At 38.4% G+C, this 17,621-nt stretch overlaps 1 protein-coding gene across 2 annotated transcripts in view; it reads right to left on the bottom strand.

Moving 5' to 3' along the window:
• Positions 1 to 4,591: 4,591 nt before the first annotated feature.
• The window catches only part of ZNF875 (zinc finger protein 875), a 28,471-nt gene continuing 15,441 nt past the window's right edge, over positions 4,592 to 17,621 (bottom strand). For both annotated transcript variants that reach the window (XM_072834385.1, XM_072834438.1), the window contains 2 exons: positions 5,071 to 11,361; positions 4,592 to 4,856 (listed from right to left, as the gene is read on the bottom strand). In XM_072834385.1, the coding sequence (XP_072690486.1) occupies positions 9,680 to 11,361 (1,682 nt within the window). In that variant the 3' untranslated portion in view covers positions 4,592 to 4,856; positions 5,071 to 9,679. The remainder of the gene's footprint in view (positions 4,857 to 5,070; positions 11,362 to 17,621) is intronic.

Genomic DNA, 17,621 nt, shown 5'->3' with positions numbered 1-17,621 from the left:
CACACCATAATTCATATTCCAGATAAATAAAAAACCCATGACCAATTTGTGGGGAAGAGAATTTATATTTAATGGCTAACTTCTATGAACTGTATAATTTCCTTTATGTATGTTATTTCATTTGTTCTTCACAATACTCTAAATAAATATTCCTTTTTTTTTTTTTTTTTTTTTTAATGACAGTCACACAGAGAGAGAGAGAGAGAGAGAGGCAGAGACACAGGTAGAGGGAGAAGCAGGCTCCATGCACCGGGAGCCCGATGTGGGATTCGATCCCGGGTCTCCAGGATCGCGCCCTGGGCCAAAGGCAGGCGCCAAACCGCTGCGCCACCCAGGGATCCCTAAATAAATATTCCTATTCAATTTTATGGTTGGGGGACTCAGAAATGTGACAGTTTATAAACGTTCAGGTAGCTGGTATGAGATAGGAGTCAAACTTACTTCTCTTTAGGATCACATGTCTGTGATGGTATACCTTGGTACATCATTTACTAAACCTAATCTTCTTTTATCTGAGCAATCTTCTTTTATCTTCAACAAATGGTGCTGGGAAACCTGGACAGCCACATGCAAAATAATGAAACTGGACCACCTTCTTTCACCATAAACAAAAATAAGCTAAAAATGAATTAAATACCTAAATGTGAGACTTGAAACCATAAAATTCCTTGAAGAGAGCATAGGCAGTAATCTCTCTGACATAGCAACATTTTTCTAGATATGTCTCCTAAGGCAAGGGAAAGAAAAGCAAAAATAAACTATTGGGACTACATCAAAATATAAAGTTTCTGCATAGCAAAGGAAATGATCAACAAAACTAAAAGGCAACCAACAGAATGGGAGATGATATTTGCAAATGACATATCTGACAAAGGGTTAGTATCCAAAACGTATAAAAACGTATAAAACTCAACACCCAAAAACCAAATAATCCAACTAACAAATGAGAAGTCATGCATAGACATTTTTCCAAAGAAGACATACATATCTGTCAGAATGGCTAAAATCAACAACACAAGAAGCAACAGATATTGGAAGTGGGGAAATAGGAACCCATATTTAAGCATCCCATTCTTGGTTTCCGCTCAGGCCATGATCTCAGGGTTGTGGAACTGAGCCCCACATTGGGCTCTATGTTCAGTGCAGAGTCTGCTTAAGACTGTCCCCAGCAAAATAAATAAATCTAAAAAAAAAAAACTATCAGCCCTGGAATTTGGGGATTATTACTAGCAAAGGAAATGATCAACAAAGTCATTAATAGATTTTAGTTAGTATTGACATCAGGAGGTGAGTCCTCCAACTTTTTCTTTTTTTCAAAATTGTTTTCGTTACTAGAGGAGCCTTGGAATTCCATAAATATGGGGACTAATTTTTCCATTTCATCCAAAAAAAAAAAAAAGCCACTGTTGATAGGAATTGAAATTAATCTTAGATCTCTTTGGGTAGTATTGGTATATTTATTATTATGACTATTTGAGAGAGCACAAGCAGGAGGATTAGAGGAAGAGGGAGAAGCAGGCTCCCCACTGAGCAGGGAGCCCAATGTGGGGCTCAATTCCAGGACCTTGAGATCATGACCTGAGCTGAAGGTAGACACTTAACCTCAGTCACCCAGGCGCCCCGTAAGGTTTCTAATGCATGACCAAAGGATGTCTTTATATTTATGTATTTATTTAGTTTCAAGTTTCATTCAAATTCCAGTTAGTTAACAGATAGTGTTTTATTAGTTTCAGGAGTAGAATTTAGTGATCCATCACCTAATATAACACCCAGTGCTCATCACAAGTGCCCTAAGGTCTTCTTAAATTTTGTGGGTTTAAAGGTTTATTTTTTTTAATTTTGTAGTTTTCAGTGTACAAGTCTTTTACCTCCTTCATTAACTTTATTCTTAGGTATTTTATTCTCTTTAATGTTAATGACATGGTTTCCCTACTCTCCTTTTCAGATGGTTCATTGCTGTTGTATGAAAATACAACTGACTTTTGTTTGTTGATCTTGTACTCTCTAACTTTGCTCAATTTATTAGTAGTTTCTTTGTGAGTTCACTTGGATTTTCCACATATAGAATGTCTGCAAATAGAGATGGTTTTACTTATTTCTTTCCAATTGAAATGTCTTTTATTTCTCTTTATTATCTACTTCTTTTGACTGTGGTTTCCAGTACTTGAATAGGACACTATTCACAAAACAAGAATACCAAGATGAAATGAAACAGTGAGTAAAGCAAATACTACCAAATAAGGCAAGTGCAAACAGTATTAAAAACAGACTAATTAGAAATACTGAATGGGACCTGAGGTTGCTCCATGGTTTTAAAAAAGAAAATCCATCAAGAAGAAATGTTATTAATTTCTATAGGCCTAAATAAGATAGATTTGAAAGCTAAGCTTGATGGAAATACATGGAGAAAAGCTTCTTAACATGATCATAAATTTATTTATTATAGAAATGGAAGTGCTAAGTTTTTAAAAATAATTAAGGCTTATTTCTTCTGCTGGGGTGAATACATTGGTGTTTGTTCTATTAATATTACTTATATCTACATTTACATTACAAATCTAATTTTACATGTGTTAAACATAATATAAATTAATAAGTAAAAGACATCATTAATAAAAAAACAACAGGAGAATGATGAGGTAACTATATATATAAAAACATCAAAGTTTGCAACCTTTTAATTTTGGTATAATATTGTTAAAAAATATATATATATACATATGTTAAACACTTGCTTTTTAAGGTAATGTGAAAATTCATAGAACTTCATTAGATTTAAAACTAAACCTTATGAAATAAAATGGAAGAAATCACAAAATATATTGACTATAGTGCAATAAAATTTTAAAAACTAAACACCGGGGCACGTGGGTGGCTCAATGGTTGAGCATCTGCCTTCAGCTCAGGTCGTGATTCCAGGGTCCTGGGATGGGAGTCCCGCGTGGGGCTGTCTATGGGGAGGCTGCTTCTTCCTACTGCCTATGTCTCTGCCTCTCTCTGTCTCTCATGAATAAATAAATAAAATCTTAAAAAAAAAAACTAAACATTAGGGGATGGTAAAAATGAATACATCAAACTGACTTGACTTTCAGAAGAAAAAAGGAAAAGGTTAAAAAGCCTTAAATAAGATTAAATAAGTTTTAAAGAGCAGTAAATAAAAATAAGCTTCAAGAGATTAGTAAATATTAACAGAAATTAACAAAATATAAAAAGATACATTGAAAAGGTGATTAAAAGAATAAAGCTTTTTTGATTAAAAAATAGAAAAATAATTCTCAAGAATATTCAGAATATGTCTATAGACACAGAGGAGATTAAGTAATTATATAACTTAGTTCTAGCAATAAATATTTCCCAAGAGTTCTGTGTTTTGTCTAGATAGAGCAGAATACTTCAGATTATAGGTTTACATCTGTCAGTGGATATTAACAAGCATTTTCTCTGCATTTGTTTTATGTGGTAATTTTCTTCTACACGTAGTTTAAATTTGTTTAGTTTAAATTTGTTTAGTTTAAATTTGTTTTTTTCAGTCTCTACACCCAACATGGGGCCTGAACTCACAAGCCCAAGATCACATACTCCATGACTAAGCTAGCCAGGTGCCCCACACCTAGTTTAAATTATATAAAGCATAGATGTTAATAGTATGTTAGATATTATAATGTGTGACTTTTTTTTCCTGGTGTTTAAATGTATGTGAAGTATTGTTTGCTGTGAGATATAGACCATAAACATCTAAACAGTTTTTATTTATTTTTTTGTAAACAGGCTCTACACTAAACATGAGGCTTGAACTCACAAGCCTGAGATCAAGAGTCACATGCTGTATGGACTGAGCCAGCCAGGCATCCCTAAACTTTTTAAAAATTTAAATTTTTAAAAATGATTTATTTGTTTGTTTGTAGAGCAGGGGGAGGGACAGAGGGAGAATGAGAGAGAATCCCAGGCAAACCCTGCACTGAGTGTACGGAGCCCAATGTGCAGCTTGATGGGGCGGGGGGGGGGGGGGGCGGTCGGTCAGTCCTATGGCTCTGAAATCATGACCTGAGCCAAAACCAAGAGTTGGACACTTAATCAACTGAGCTACCCAAGGACCCCTAAAGATTTTCTTTCTTTTTTTTTTTAAGATTTTATTTATTTATTCATGAAAGACACACACACACAGAATGAGAGAGAGAGAGAGAGGCAGAGACACAGAGGGAGAAGCAGGCCCCATGCCGGAAGCCTGATACGGGACTCGATCCCAGGACTCCAGGATCACACCCTGAGCCAAAGGCAGGCGCCAAACCACTGAGCCACCCAGGGATCCCAAGATTTTCATTTTTAAGTAGTCTCTACACACAAGATGGGGCTCAACCTTACACCCCTCAGATCAAGAGTTGCATGCTGTATTGACTGAGCCAGCCAGGCATCCCAAGACCATAAACATCCAGAAATGATGCAGTTAAAATGAAAAGTAAAGTGTTTCACATTCACTGGAGTTTGAATATTTTCCACCAAAAAATAACTACATAAATCAGTGAGAAGAGTGGCATTATTTTATAGTTTTGAAAATCTCTTTCATCCTAAGTGTAACAGAATACAGCTGGTATTTTATATGTGCTCTTGCATTTATTTATTTATTTATTTATCTATTTACTTACTTACTTACTTATTTATAGGGTGGGGAAAAGGGTAGAGGGAGAGAGAATCCCAAGCATACTCCACACACAGCTGGAGCCTGACTTGGGGCTTGATCTCACAACCCTGAGGTCATGACCTGAGCTGGAATCAAGAGTTGGACACTTAACCAACTGAGCCACCCAGGTGCCCCTATGTGCTCTTACATTTAATCTGCTGAGATAAATAAAGAAAACCTGGCCTCGGGATCCCTGGGTGGCGCAGCGGTTTGGCGCCTGCCTTTGGCCCAGGGCGTGATCCTGGAGACCCGGGATCGAGTCCCACGTCGGGCTCCCGGTGCATGGAGCCTGCTTCTCCCTCTGCCTGTGTCTCTGCGTCTCTCTCTCTCTCTGTGACTATCATAAATAAATAAAAGTTAAAAAAATTAAAAAAAAAAAAAAAAAAGAAAACCTGGCCTCATACAGGCACAATTTAAAAATGAAGAAGTATTTAATGGCCTTTTCAGATATTTGTCAATATTATTCTTTAATACCACACCAAAAATCAACAATTGGTAATTTCTTAAAGTTACTGTAATGTGGAATCTGGCCTTTATCTCTCTGTCCTTTTTTTTAAAAAGATTGGTATTAATTTTAATTTTTTGTATTTTTTTAAGTAACCTCTATCCACAAAGTGGTCTTGAACTCACAACTCCAAGATCAAGAGCCACATGCTCCACTGACTAAATAAGCCAGCCGATACCCCTAGCCTCAGTCTCTCAAATTAAAATCCATTTGTCTATCTTATACTTTATAATATTGCCACAGATGATTTTGCACCATCACACAGTAATCATTTGGAAAATACTGGTTCAATGAGTTAGGCAGATCTTCCAAATACTGACATATTTCATTAGATGGTATTACAAAATCACATTCATTAGTAACATCAGCAATCTCATCACAAAAGACTAAGTATTAGAACACTGTCAAGTTCATGGTGATAGATGCTTGTTTTTCAATATGTTAATTTTTAAAAATATTTTATTATTCATAAGAGACATAGAGAGAGAGAGGCAGAGACACAGGCAGGGGAGAAGCAGGATCCATGCAGGGAGCCCGATGTGGGACTCGATCCCGGGACTTCAGGATCACGCCCTGGGCCGAAGGCAGGCGTCAAACTGTCAAGTCACCCAAGGATCCCCTCAATACACTAATTTTTTGTTTGAAAGTCAAATTAACAAAAATTACTACTAGTTTTCTTTACTGTCAGTTTTTATAAATCACTTCATTCTTAACAAAATGTTTACCAAACATACAAGTCTTTATCTTCTTATCCAAAATGTGTCAGTTATTCTTTCAAATAAAATTGGTGTTCATAAAAAGGGGGCTAATTCAGCTCACCACTCAATCATAAAAGCGCATTTCCTGGAAACAACTTGATACTTCAGCATGAAGGAAAACTTTATGTGCATTTTAATATCCTGGTTGTAATATGATAGTTCTGCAAGACATTACCATTGGGATAAATTTAGCAAAGAGCTCATGGGGTCTCTCTACATAATTTTTTTACAAATGGATGAATCTAAAATTATCTCAAAATAAGGGGCGCCTGAGTGGTTCAGTGGTTGAGCGTCTGTCTTCGGCTCAGAGCATGATCCCAGGATCCAGGATCAAGTCCCACATCGGGCTCCTTGCAGGAAGCCTGCTTCTCCCTCTGCCTAGGTCTCTGCCTCTCTCTCCGTGTGGCTTTCATGAATAAATAAATAAACTCTTAAAAAATAAATAAATAAAATAAAATAATCTCAAAATAAAACTATAATTTAAAAATCTTGTACTTAGGATCAAGTTATCAAAACTAATTTTAACTGTTTTATGAAGAACATTTGTAAGTGGGAACTCGCCTGTTTTTACAAGTGTGTGGTGGTAAAGGAGTTTAATAACACTGTCCCAATTCAAGCTAAAGGCCCAGCAGATTTACCCACCATTGCCTTTGTACAATCAGTGCAAATTTCAGCACAACAGAAAAGAGCAAATTATGTCTTAGTGTTATAATGAAATTTTTTTTGACCATGTGGATCACATGAAAGGGCTCCCAAACGTCCTCTAACCACACTCAGAAACACTGATCCATAATAAGTTAAAATAGAATAGTTATATTAAAACTTACTGCCACCTCTTTTCTTTTTTTTTCTTAAGTAATCTCTACATCCAACGTGGGGCTCAAACTCATGATCCCGAATCAAGAGACCCATGCTTTACCTGACTGAGCCAGCCAGGCGCCCCTGCCACCCCTCTTTTGAAACAGATTTCAATGGTGACCATAACAGGCTTCTGGACTTGACATGATATTGTCTCATGCTGTTCATCATCTTTTCAAAATTTTCTCCATGCAGTATATAGTCTATTACTTAAAGCATAAGAGTGGTAGGATGGGCAGTGGTTGAGCTTGGGCATTTTTTTCTGTTTTTTTTTTTAAACATCTAAAGCTATTATCTCAGGATATGAAATATGGGGCAATGGTAGATAGCTAGTCCAGATAGAGCGGAAAAAAATAATAAAACCACAAGATTTTGAAGATCCACATATATGAATACCATCTGGTGCTTGTCTCCTAATCAGCTTCTAGGATGCACAGAGGTTTTAATGCTAGGCCCACGTGGAGAACTCAGGTTACCTGTTCCAATTTCGTCTCTTCTGAGAAGTTCTAAGCAGAGGATCTCATGCAGGTTTAAGAATCAGTATAGGTGGGAAGCCTGGCTGGTTCAGTGGTTGAGCATTGGCCTTCAGCTCAGGGCGTGGTCCCAGAGTCCCAGGATCGAGTTCCACCTTGCGCTCCCTGCAAGGAGCCTGCTTCTCCCTCTGCATGTGTCTCTGCCTCTCTCTGTGTCTCTCATTAATAAATAAATAAAGTCTTTCTTTTAAATATTTATTTTTATTTGAGAGAGAGAGAGAGAGAGGCAGAGACACAGGAGGAGGGAGAAGCAGGCTCCATGCCGGGAGGCCGACGTGGGACCCGATCCCGGGACTCCAGGATCGCGCCCTGGGCCAAAGGCAGGAGCCAACCGCCGAACCACCCAGGGATCCCCTAAATAAAGTCTTAAAAAGAAAAAGGAATCAGTATAGGTGGGGGCTAGGGAGGGCCAAATATGGGGCATCTTTCTAGCATTTCCAGTCTCTGTTTGGTTGCTGTTCTATATAAATGTCTCCCCAGGTTTGAGTCTCTTTGAATCTATTTGTATCTTCAGATATGAGTAGTGCTCTATTTTTTTCTTGTTGAGAATTTTATATAATTTAAGGCAAAATCGTTTGGATTTATAGACCAATTACATTGAAACTGAAATATTTCTTCTTAAAGTTAAAAAAAAAACAGTGAAAGATACATACTTTCTTTGGGAATCCTTATTTTTGTGACATTTTTATAGAAAAAAATAATTATATTCTAAGATGCAAAGAGATTAAAACTCTAAAAGTATTTTTCTATTGAGAAGGAGAAATAATAGCAGGCCAGGATTTAACATGGGAAGGAATGAGAAGGGGAAACCATGCCAGCTGCTCCATCTAGGATAGTATTTCATAATTTTTCACCAGGTTCTGCATACTCCACTCAAACTTAGATTTTGAACAAAAACTAAGACACCCACACCTTGGGGTGCCTAGCTGAGTTAGGTGAGCATGTGACTCTTAATCTCAGGATCATAAGTTCAAGCCCCAAGTTAGGCATGGAGCCTACTTAAAATTAAAAAATAAAATAAAATTTTATAAAATGTATGCACCTCATATTATTTGAACTACTATATATTATTTGATTTCCTAACTCTAACTTTGGATATTGAGACTTTGGGACCTATGTTTCTTTTTCCCTAAGTTGAGAGCCAATCACCCAAACACTGAATATTGTACTTACTATTTTCATAACTTGAAATTGTGCTTCATCAACAAACAAAAAAAAAAGAAAGAAATTGTTTCATCACTTTCTAAATACTCATATACAAGTGAGGTTTTTCCTATTTTTATATGGTTCTACTCTAAATACCTGTCCACAGATAAAAAGACAAGTTATTATACAGTTTCTCAAAATCTCAAAATTCTACTTTCCAAATAAAACTCAGAATCATTTAGTCAAGTTCCATGAAAAAAAAAAATTGGGCCTTGACTCAGAATTATAAATTAATTTGTGGGACACTGCCATTCTCAAAAAAAGAGTACTCCCAACCAGAAAAATCATATATTTTATAATGGTTGGAAAGATTTAAACCAAAGAATTACCTGTGGGATATATTATGGCAATTCAAAGAAGAATAGAAAGTAATTTCATTTTCTATTTCTGTATATGTAAGGGTGTTTTCTTTATGAAAGCATATAATACATTTCTACACCGGTAAATAAAAATATCTTCAGTATGGACTCAACCTGGAAACAAAAGAGAGCCCCAGGAAACAAGCAAAAATGGACACCCCTTCCCAAAACCTAGAGCTAGGATAGTCACAATCTTTCTCACCAGTCAGCCCTTTCCATAATAAAACCTTCTTCTACCCATGCAACATCTCTGTTCACATGAATTCACCATCTCCCAAACTCTCCCTGATGCTGACTTTGCTAGGTCATCTCTGGGAAACTAAATCAGCCATAGTTTCTGTCAAGTCTCTTGTTCTAAAAATATAAGACAGACATTAAGAGATGCTCTCTAGTATTGCTGTTTCTCTAATATCAGGCTACTATGTAAAGAGTGTTCAAGTGTTCTTGGAAGATGATAGAATGGTCTCCATTCCCTAATTTCAGCCTACTTAGAAGTGCCCCCTCCAACAAGTTACCTGACAGATCTTCCACAACCCATCATCCCCACTAGGAAAAGCCAGAGCTCCTGAAAATGAGCCAGCAGTTCTCCTTCACATGGATTGGAGATGTTGACTTTTACTATTAGGCTCCTGAACACTCCTGTCACTCATAAAATGTCTCTATTTTGGTGCCTGGCAATGGCTGACTTATTACTAAAGCCACAGCCCTAAGTGTGACTTTGGGCATCTCATGAAATAGGAGTCTTGGCTAAAGATTTCACTATACTTGTACATAGAAGGTTCCTATCCTGGGTGTGTCCTCTGATGTCTGATGAGGTTTGATTTCCGACTAAAGCCTCGCTCACACTTCCTACAAATATAAGGCTTCTCTCCCGAATGTATCCTCTGATGTCGAATAAGGTGTGACTGCCGGCTGAAGCCTTGCCCACATTCCCTGCACACATGAGGCTTCCCCCCTGAGTGTGCCTTCTGGTGTGTGATGAGAGTTAACTTATCACAAAAGCCTTGCCCACACTCCCTGCACACAAAGGGTATACTACCTGAGTGTGCTCTCCTGTGCCTAAATAAGTTTGGTTTCTGGCTAAACCTTTTACCACACTCCCTGCATATGAAAGGCTTTTCCCCTGAATGTGTTCTCTGGTGTGCGATGAGGGTTGACTTATCATTAAAGCCTCGCCCACACTCCCTGCACACAAATGGCTTTTCCCCTGAATGTGTCCTCTGGTGTGTGATCAGGGTTGATTTCCGGGTAAAGCCTCGTCCACATTCCCTGCACACAAATGGCTTCTCCCCTGTGTGTGACCTCTGGTGTTTGTTGAGGTTTGACTTTAGGCTAAAGCGCTGCCCACACTCAAGGCATACATAAGGTTTAACCCCTGAGTGTGTTCTTTGATGTGTCTTGAGGTTTGATTTCCAGCTAAAATGGCGCCCACATTCTGTGCATATGTAAGGCTTCTCTCCTGTGTGGGTCCTTAAGTGTCTAATGAGGTGTGACTTCTGGCTAAAGCTCTGGTCACACTCCCTGCAAACATAAGGTTTCTCTCCCGAATGTGTCCTCTTATGTCTGATGAGATGGGAATGCTGGCGAAAGCCATGCCCACACTCCCTGCAAACATAAGGCTTCTCCCCAGAGTGTGCCCTCTGGTGTGTGATAAGGTTTGACTTCAGGCTAAAGCTCTGCCCACATTCCTTGCACACATACGGCTTGACCCCTGAATGTGTCCTCTGATGTGTGAAGAGGTTTGACTTCCAAGTAAAGCCTCGTCCACACTCCTTGCACACATAAGGTTTCTCCCCTGAGTGTGTCCTCTGGTGTGTGATAAGGTTTGACTTCCAGGTAAAGCCTCGTCCACATTCCTTGCACACATAAGGGTTTTCCCCAGAGGGTATCTTCTGGTTTTTGATGAGGATTGACCTTTTGCTAAAGCTCTGTTTCCACTCAGTGTACATGTAAGGTGTCTCCCCTGCGCCCATCTTCTGGAGGCTGAGCAGTTTTGGCTCCTTCAAAAAGCCTAGCCCAAATTCCCCATATTTGATAGCTCCAAATCCTGAGACTTCTACACCGTGCAACATTTTGTCTGTTTCCTCAAGCGCTGTCCTCTGGCCTAGGCTGGGCCCTAGGTCCATTACTGTGTTGTCTTGCTTGGACCTTACTGGCTGTTCTTGCAGTAGGCTGGAGAATACCTCTGAAGTGATGCTTTTGCTTACTCTTCTCCCAGACAAGAGCTTGGGGTCTTCTGCCTCTTGAATTTCTGTTTTGTCACTCAAGCAGGTCTGACCAAAGAGCTGCTTTGGCTGCTGTTTCTGATCTTCTGGATAGTGTTTCCCTGGATGGAGATGATTTCCTGCATGTAAACTTGAGAAGAGCTGCAGCAGGTGACTGAACCACACATGCTGGCTGAGGCCTTGCTGACTAGTGAATGCCAGGGGGCAGTGGGGACAAAGCTGAATGTTTAGCTTTGATCCTGCCGAAGAAACAATATTTTTTAGTCAGACTAGCTATGGGTTGGGTTGCCTGTGCCATTTTGCTTTGCTCATTGGCTATTCACAATATATTTACATCACAACCTGTCTCCCATTCAGACATCCTTGCATCTATAAAAAAGAACTATTTTTTAAAGATTTTATTTATTTATTCATGAGAGACACAGAGAGAGAGGCAGAGACATAGGCAGAAGGAGAAACAAGCTCCCTGAGGGGAGCCTGATGCAGGACCCAATCCCAAGACCCTGGGATCACAACCCGAGCCAAAGGCAGACCCTCAACCACTGAGTCACCCAGTGACTAAAAAGAGCTATTTCTCATTTTACTTTATACACTATATTTTTAATTACAAGAATTAACAAACTTGTCAGGTAGGCCAAATTCAGCCCACAACCTGTTTTTTTTTTTTATGGCCCACCAGGTAAACAAAGGATTGTACCTTTCTAAGGAGTAAAGAAAGAAAGAGAAATAAATAAATATCCAATCAATGGGGCAATAGACTGCATGTGACCTGGAAAGCTTAAAATATTTACTGTGTGGCCCCTTATAGAAAAAGTTTTGGGATCCCTGGGTGGCGCAGCGGTTTGGCGCCTGCCTTTGGCCCAGGGCGCGATCCTGGAGACCCGGGATCGAGTCCCACGTCGGGCTCCCGGTGCATGGAGCCTGCTTCTCTCTCTGCCTCTCTCTCTCTCTCTGTGTGTGACTATCATAAATAAATAAAAAATTAAAAAAAAAAAAAAAAAGAAAAAGTTTTTGCATCCTTGTACTGTTGCAATATAGAAAATTCATTCCAAAACTTATTTTCACTGACAGAGTAAAAAGTTTAGTTCCAGAAATCAATCAAAAACATAACAATAAACTGAGAAGCATTTATTCATGAAAAACACTGAACTCCAGATAAGAAAAGTGGGAATCTGTAACATTATTGCCTGGAGCTGCTCTCACCCTTCCAATCCCCTAGCTTGGTTGGTATGGTAGTTATACTAGGACAGGCCATAAAACGATGAGTTCTGTTGCTGCTATGGGGCAGTCACCTTGATTTGAGTAGAAGGTGAGAAACCAATGATGGGTGGAACTGTCAGTAAATGTGATATAGGTGGTAAATGAACAGAGAAGGCCACCGATGACCACTATCTGGGATTGTAGTCTTGGTTGGGGACCTCCCCCCAAAAAGACTGGTAGGCCACCAGAAATGCAGCAGGGGAAAACCTGAAGGTGAGAAAGCCAGGGGGGTGCTTGATAAACTCTCAGCACAACGCTGGCTGACTAGAAGACTGTTTTTGCAAAAGCAGGGGAGATGGATGGGAGCTGTGCACAAAACCCTGCCTGACACAGAGGCTATAACCAGATACAGAGGAAAAAACAGAGGGATCAGTAGACAGTAAAAAGCCAGACAAGACTTGGAAACTTATGTGAACTCTGAATGAGCTCCCTAACCCACATATTTATCCCCTGGCAGAGGTAGGAAGCCTGACTGGCTCAAAGTCTTTGAACACAACCTATTGTTAATTGTTGCATATCACTAAGCTCTGCAGACACAGGTTGAAATCAGGAAGCCAGGATTAAAAATACAAGAATAGAATAGCAAATCAAATGGAAACATCACCTTCCCAGAGAAAACATATTCCAGTATTTAGTCTAGAAAAGTTACTAAAAGTGGCAACAACAATATCTAGGCAGGAAACTTCATCAGCTTCTAGAGGGCTACAACATAGTATCTAAAATATCCAGTTTCCAAAGAAACAGGAAAGCATGACCCATACTGAGAGAAAAAAATGCAGACAATAGAAACTGTTGCTGGGTGGCCCAGATGTTGATTTACTGGGGGAGGGGGGGCAGGGAAGAGTTCAAAGCTGATATTATGAATATATTTAAAGAGCTAAAGGAAAAAAAAAAGAGCTAAAGGAAACATGTAAAAACTTAAAGTACAATAACTTAAATACAAAAATCTCAATAGAAAATAAAAACTATTAAAAGGAAACTCTGGAATTAAAAAGTAAAATAATCAAAATTACAAAATTACTAGGAAGTTACAACAGCATATTTGAGTTTGCAACAGAACCAATGAAGTTGAAGATAAATCAATAGAAATTACCTAAACTGAAACACAGGTGAAAGAAAGATCAAAGAAAAGCAAAGAGCCCCAGAAACCTGTGGAACACCATCAGATAAACCAATCCATGCATAATGGGAATGCACAAAAGAAAAGACAAAGAGAGCAGAAAAAAATGTCTGAAGAAATAATAACTAAAAAGTCTGAAAACTGATATAAAACATTAGTCTGCAAATCAAAGAAGCTCAAAAAACTGCAAGAAAAACATAGAGAACCCCAGAGAAACACATCATGGCCAAGGTGTTGACAATCAGAAAAAAAGACAAAAGAGAAAAGTTTGAAAGCAGCAAAAGAAAAATGATTCAACATGCACAGGAGGAAACAATATGATTAGTGCTAACTTCTCATCAGAGACAATGGAGACAAAAAGGCGGTAGAATGATTTATTCAAAGGGCTGAAATAAAGGTGATAAAGCTACTAAGGAGGAATTCTATTCTCACGAAACTGTCCTTCAAAAATGAAATTGATACAGATATTCACCGATTAACAGGTACTCAGAGAGTATCTGTTGCTAGCAAACATACCTTATAAGAAATATTAAATAAGTCTTTCGGGCTGAAGAGAAATGACACCAGACACTAACTCAAATTCACAGGAACAAATGAGGACCACCAAAACTGGGTAAAACTGGTAAGTATCTGGGTAAATATAACAGACTGCATATGTCTATTTTTCTCCTTCCTTCTCTTAATTTCTCTGAAACGCATAAGATTATTAGAAAAGGATGTAACTATAACACCATATTATGGGCTTTATAATATATATATTTTACTGGAACTAAGTTAGTATTAATTAGATTATGCTAAATTAGATGCATGTTTAATTCCTAGAGCTGAATTAAGAAAATAACTACAAAAATTATATATATGTGCCAAAAGGAAGGTAGGGGAATAAAAAAAACATGAAGCATATAAAGAACAAAGAGCAAAATGGCACTTAAATCATATCAATAACTATATTAAATATGAACAAACCAAATAGTCTAAACAAAAGACAAAAACTTCTTAGTTATACCACCCAAAAGCATGATCCATTCAAATTTTTGTTAAATTGAACATCACTGAAGTTTAAAACTTTTATGCTTGAAAAGACACCATGAAGACAATGAAAAGACAAGTCCCAGACTTGTGTTTTTTCTGAAACTTGATTTTATAGAGTTCAAAGTATGTGAAAACCATATATCTGATATAGGACTGTGTCTACAATATATGAAAAACTCTTACAACTCATAAAGAAGACAAAACAGGGATCCCTGGGTGGCGCAGCGGTTTGGTGCCTGCCTTTGGCCCGGGGCGCGATCCTGGAGACCCGGGATCGAATCCCACATCAGGCTCCCGGTGCATGGAGCCTGCTTCTCCCTCTGCCTATGTCTCTGCCTCTCTCTCTCTCTCTCTCTCTCTCTCTCTCTGTGACTATCATAAATAAATAAAAATTAAAAAAAAAAGAAGACAAAACAATCCAATTTAAAAATGGGGCAAAAGAACTGAATAGCTATTCACTAAAGAGACATGCAAAGTATTACTTGGCATATAAAAAGATCAATATGGGGCATCTGGGTGGCTCAGTGGGTTAAGCATCTGCCTTCGGCTCAGATCATGATCTCAGGGTCCTGTGATTGAGCCCCAAGTTAGGCTCCCAGCTCAGTAGGCGGTCTGCTTCTCCCTCTACTCCTCCCCCTTCTTGTGCTCTCCCTCTCTTCTCTCTCAAATAAACAAAATATTTTTAAAAAATCATCATTAGTTATTAGGGAAATGCAAATTAAAACCACAATGAAATACCATACACCCACTAGAATGTCTGTAATCAAAATTAAAGACAATTCCAAGTGCTGATAAGGATGTAAAGAAACACACTGCTAATAGAAAATATAAAAACAGAAAACAAAAATATAAAATAGAAATACTAATAGAAATGTAAAGCCGCTATGGAAAATAATTTTGCAGTTTCTCCAAATATAAACATATCACACAATCCAGAAATTTTACATCTACTGGTGTAAAATAGAGAGAAATCTATCCAAAAATAAAAATGTATGCCCACATTAAGACTGGTACATGATTGTTTTTAGCAGTGCTAGTCACAATAGCCAAAAAGTGGACACAACCCATATATTCATCAACCTGTGAATGGGTAAACAAAATGTGCTATGTCCATACAATGGAATATTTTTTTTAAAGATTTTATTTATTTGTTCATAGAGACACACAGAGAGAGAGGGGCAGAGGAACAGGCAGAGAGAGAAGCAGGCTCCATGCAGGGAGCCCGATGTGGGACTCGATCCAAGGTCCCCAGGATCACACCCCAGGCTGCAGGCGGTGCTAAACCGCTGCGCCACCAGGGCTGCCCATACAATGGAATATTATATGGCAATAAAAATGAACAGATAACTGGGCCACCAGGGTGGCTCAGTTGGTTAAGCTTCTCACGCTTGACTTCAGCTCAGGTCATGATCTCAAGATCATGGGATCAGCCCTGCCTCCAGCTCTCTGCTGAGCATGGAGCCTGCTTGGGATTCTCCCTCTCTCTCTCTCTCCCCAGGCACACACATGAGCACTCTCTCTCAGAAAAGAAAAAAAGAAAAAAAGGAATGGATTACTGATATATGCCACAGCTTGGATGAACCTCAAAAATATTATGCCAGATACAAAAGACTATATATTTTATGATGTCATGTATAGAATATGTCCAGAAACAGCAAATCTATAGAGACAGCATATCAAGGGGGTTCCCTAGAGCTCAGGTAGGAGGAGGGATAGATGCAAATGGGCATAACAGAGCTTTTAGGGATGACAGTATATTCAAAAGCTAAATGGAAGTAATGATCATACAACAAAAAACTTTTACCAAAAATAATGCAACTGTACACTTACAATAACTAGATTTTATGTATATAAGTTATATCTCAATGAAGTTGTTTAAAAACTGTAAGAATGCATATCTTACATGTCAGTGTCATAAAAGACAAAGAAAGATTATTGAAATGATCTATATTAAGGGAGATTAAATAGACATGACATATAAATGCACTACTGAAACCCAGATTATCATTTTCTGGAGAGTAAAAAGACATTACTGCATCTGTTGACAAAATTATAATATGAGAAGTAGATATTAGATAAAATTACTGTATCAAAGTTAAATTGACTGAAGTTGATAACTGGCTAAATGAGAATACTGCCCTTCTTAGAAAACCTTTTAACAAACATGTACAGGGATCCCTGGGTGGCGCAGCGGTTTGGCGCCTGCCTTTGGCCCAGGGCGCGATCCTGGAGACCCGGGATCGATTCCCACATCGGGCTCCCGGTGCATGGAGCCTGCTTCTCCCTCTGCCTGTGTCTCTGCCTCTCTCTCTCTCTGTGACTATCATAAATAAATAAAAAAATTAAAAAAAATATTAAAAAAAAAAAAACAAAAAAAAACAAACATGTACATATGAACCTACACACACACACACTTATACATATACATAAGTATATACTATTTGGATATATATTACATATATATACATACATATTGAGAGGAGGAAAGGAAAAGGGAGAACATGCATATGATAAGCAAATATAAAATATTAATAGGTGATTTTATGATGCCATTTTATTTATTTTTTTAAGATTTTATTTTATTTTATTTTTTAAAGATTTTATTTATTTATTCATGATAGTCACAGAGAGAGAGAGAGAGAGGCAGAGACACAGGCAGAGGGAGAAGCAGGCTCCATGCACCGGGAGCCCGATGTGGGATTCGATCCCGGGTCTCCAGGATCGCGCCCTGGGCCAAAGGCAGGCGCCAAACCGCTGCGCCACCCAGGGATCCCTAAGATTTTATTTTTATATAATCACTACACCCAACATGGGGCTCAAAATCACAACCCCAAGATCAAGACTTGCATGCTTTACTGTGAGCCAGCCAGGTGCCCCAATGCCATTTGATAATAACATATATGCCGTATATATTTAGACATAAGTGTATATGTAGAGGATATAAAGATGTTCTTTTTAAGATTTTATTTATTTATTCATGAGAGACATAGAGAGAGAGGCAGAGACATATACAGAGGGAGAAGCAGGCTCTATGCAAGGAGCCTGATGTGGGACTTGATCTCGGGACTCCAGGATCACACCCAGGGC

Source organism: Canis lupus, chromosome 1 (genome assembly GCF_048164855.1).
Source record: "Canis lupus baileyi chromosome 1, mCanLup2.hap1, whole genome shotgun sequence".
NCBI lineage: Eukaryota > Metazoa > Chordata > Mammalia > Carnivora > Canidae > Canis > Canis lupus.
The sequence above is the reverse complement of the archived record's forward strand: the minus strand, read 5'-3'. Positions and strand labels throughout refer to the sequence as shown.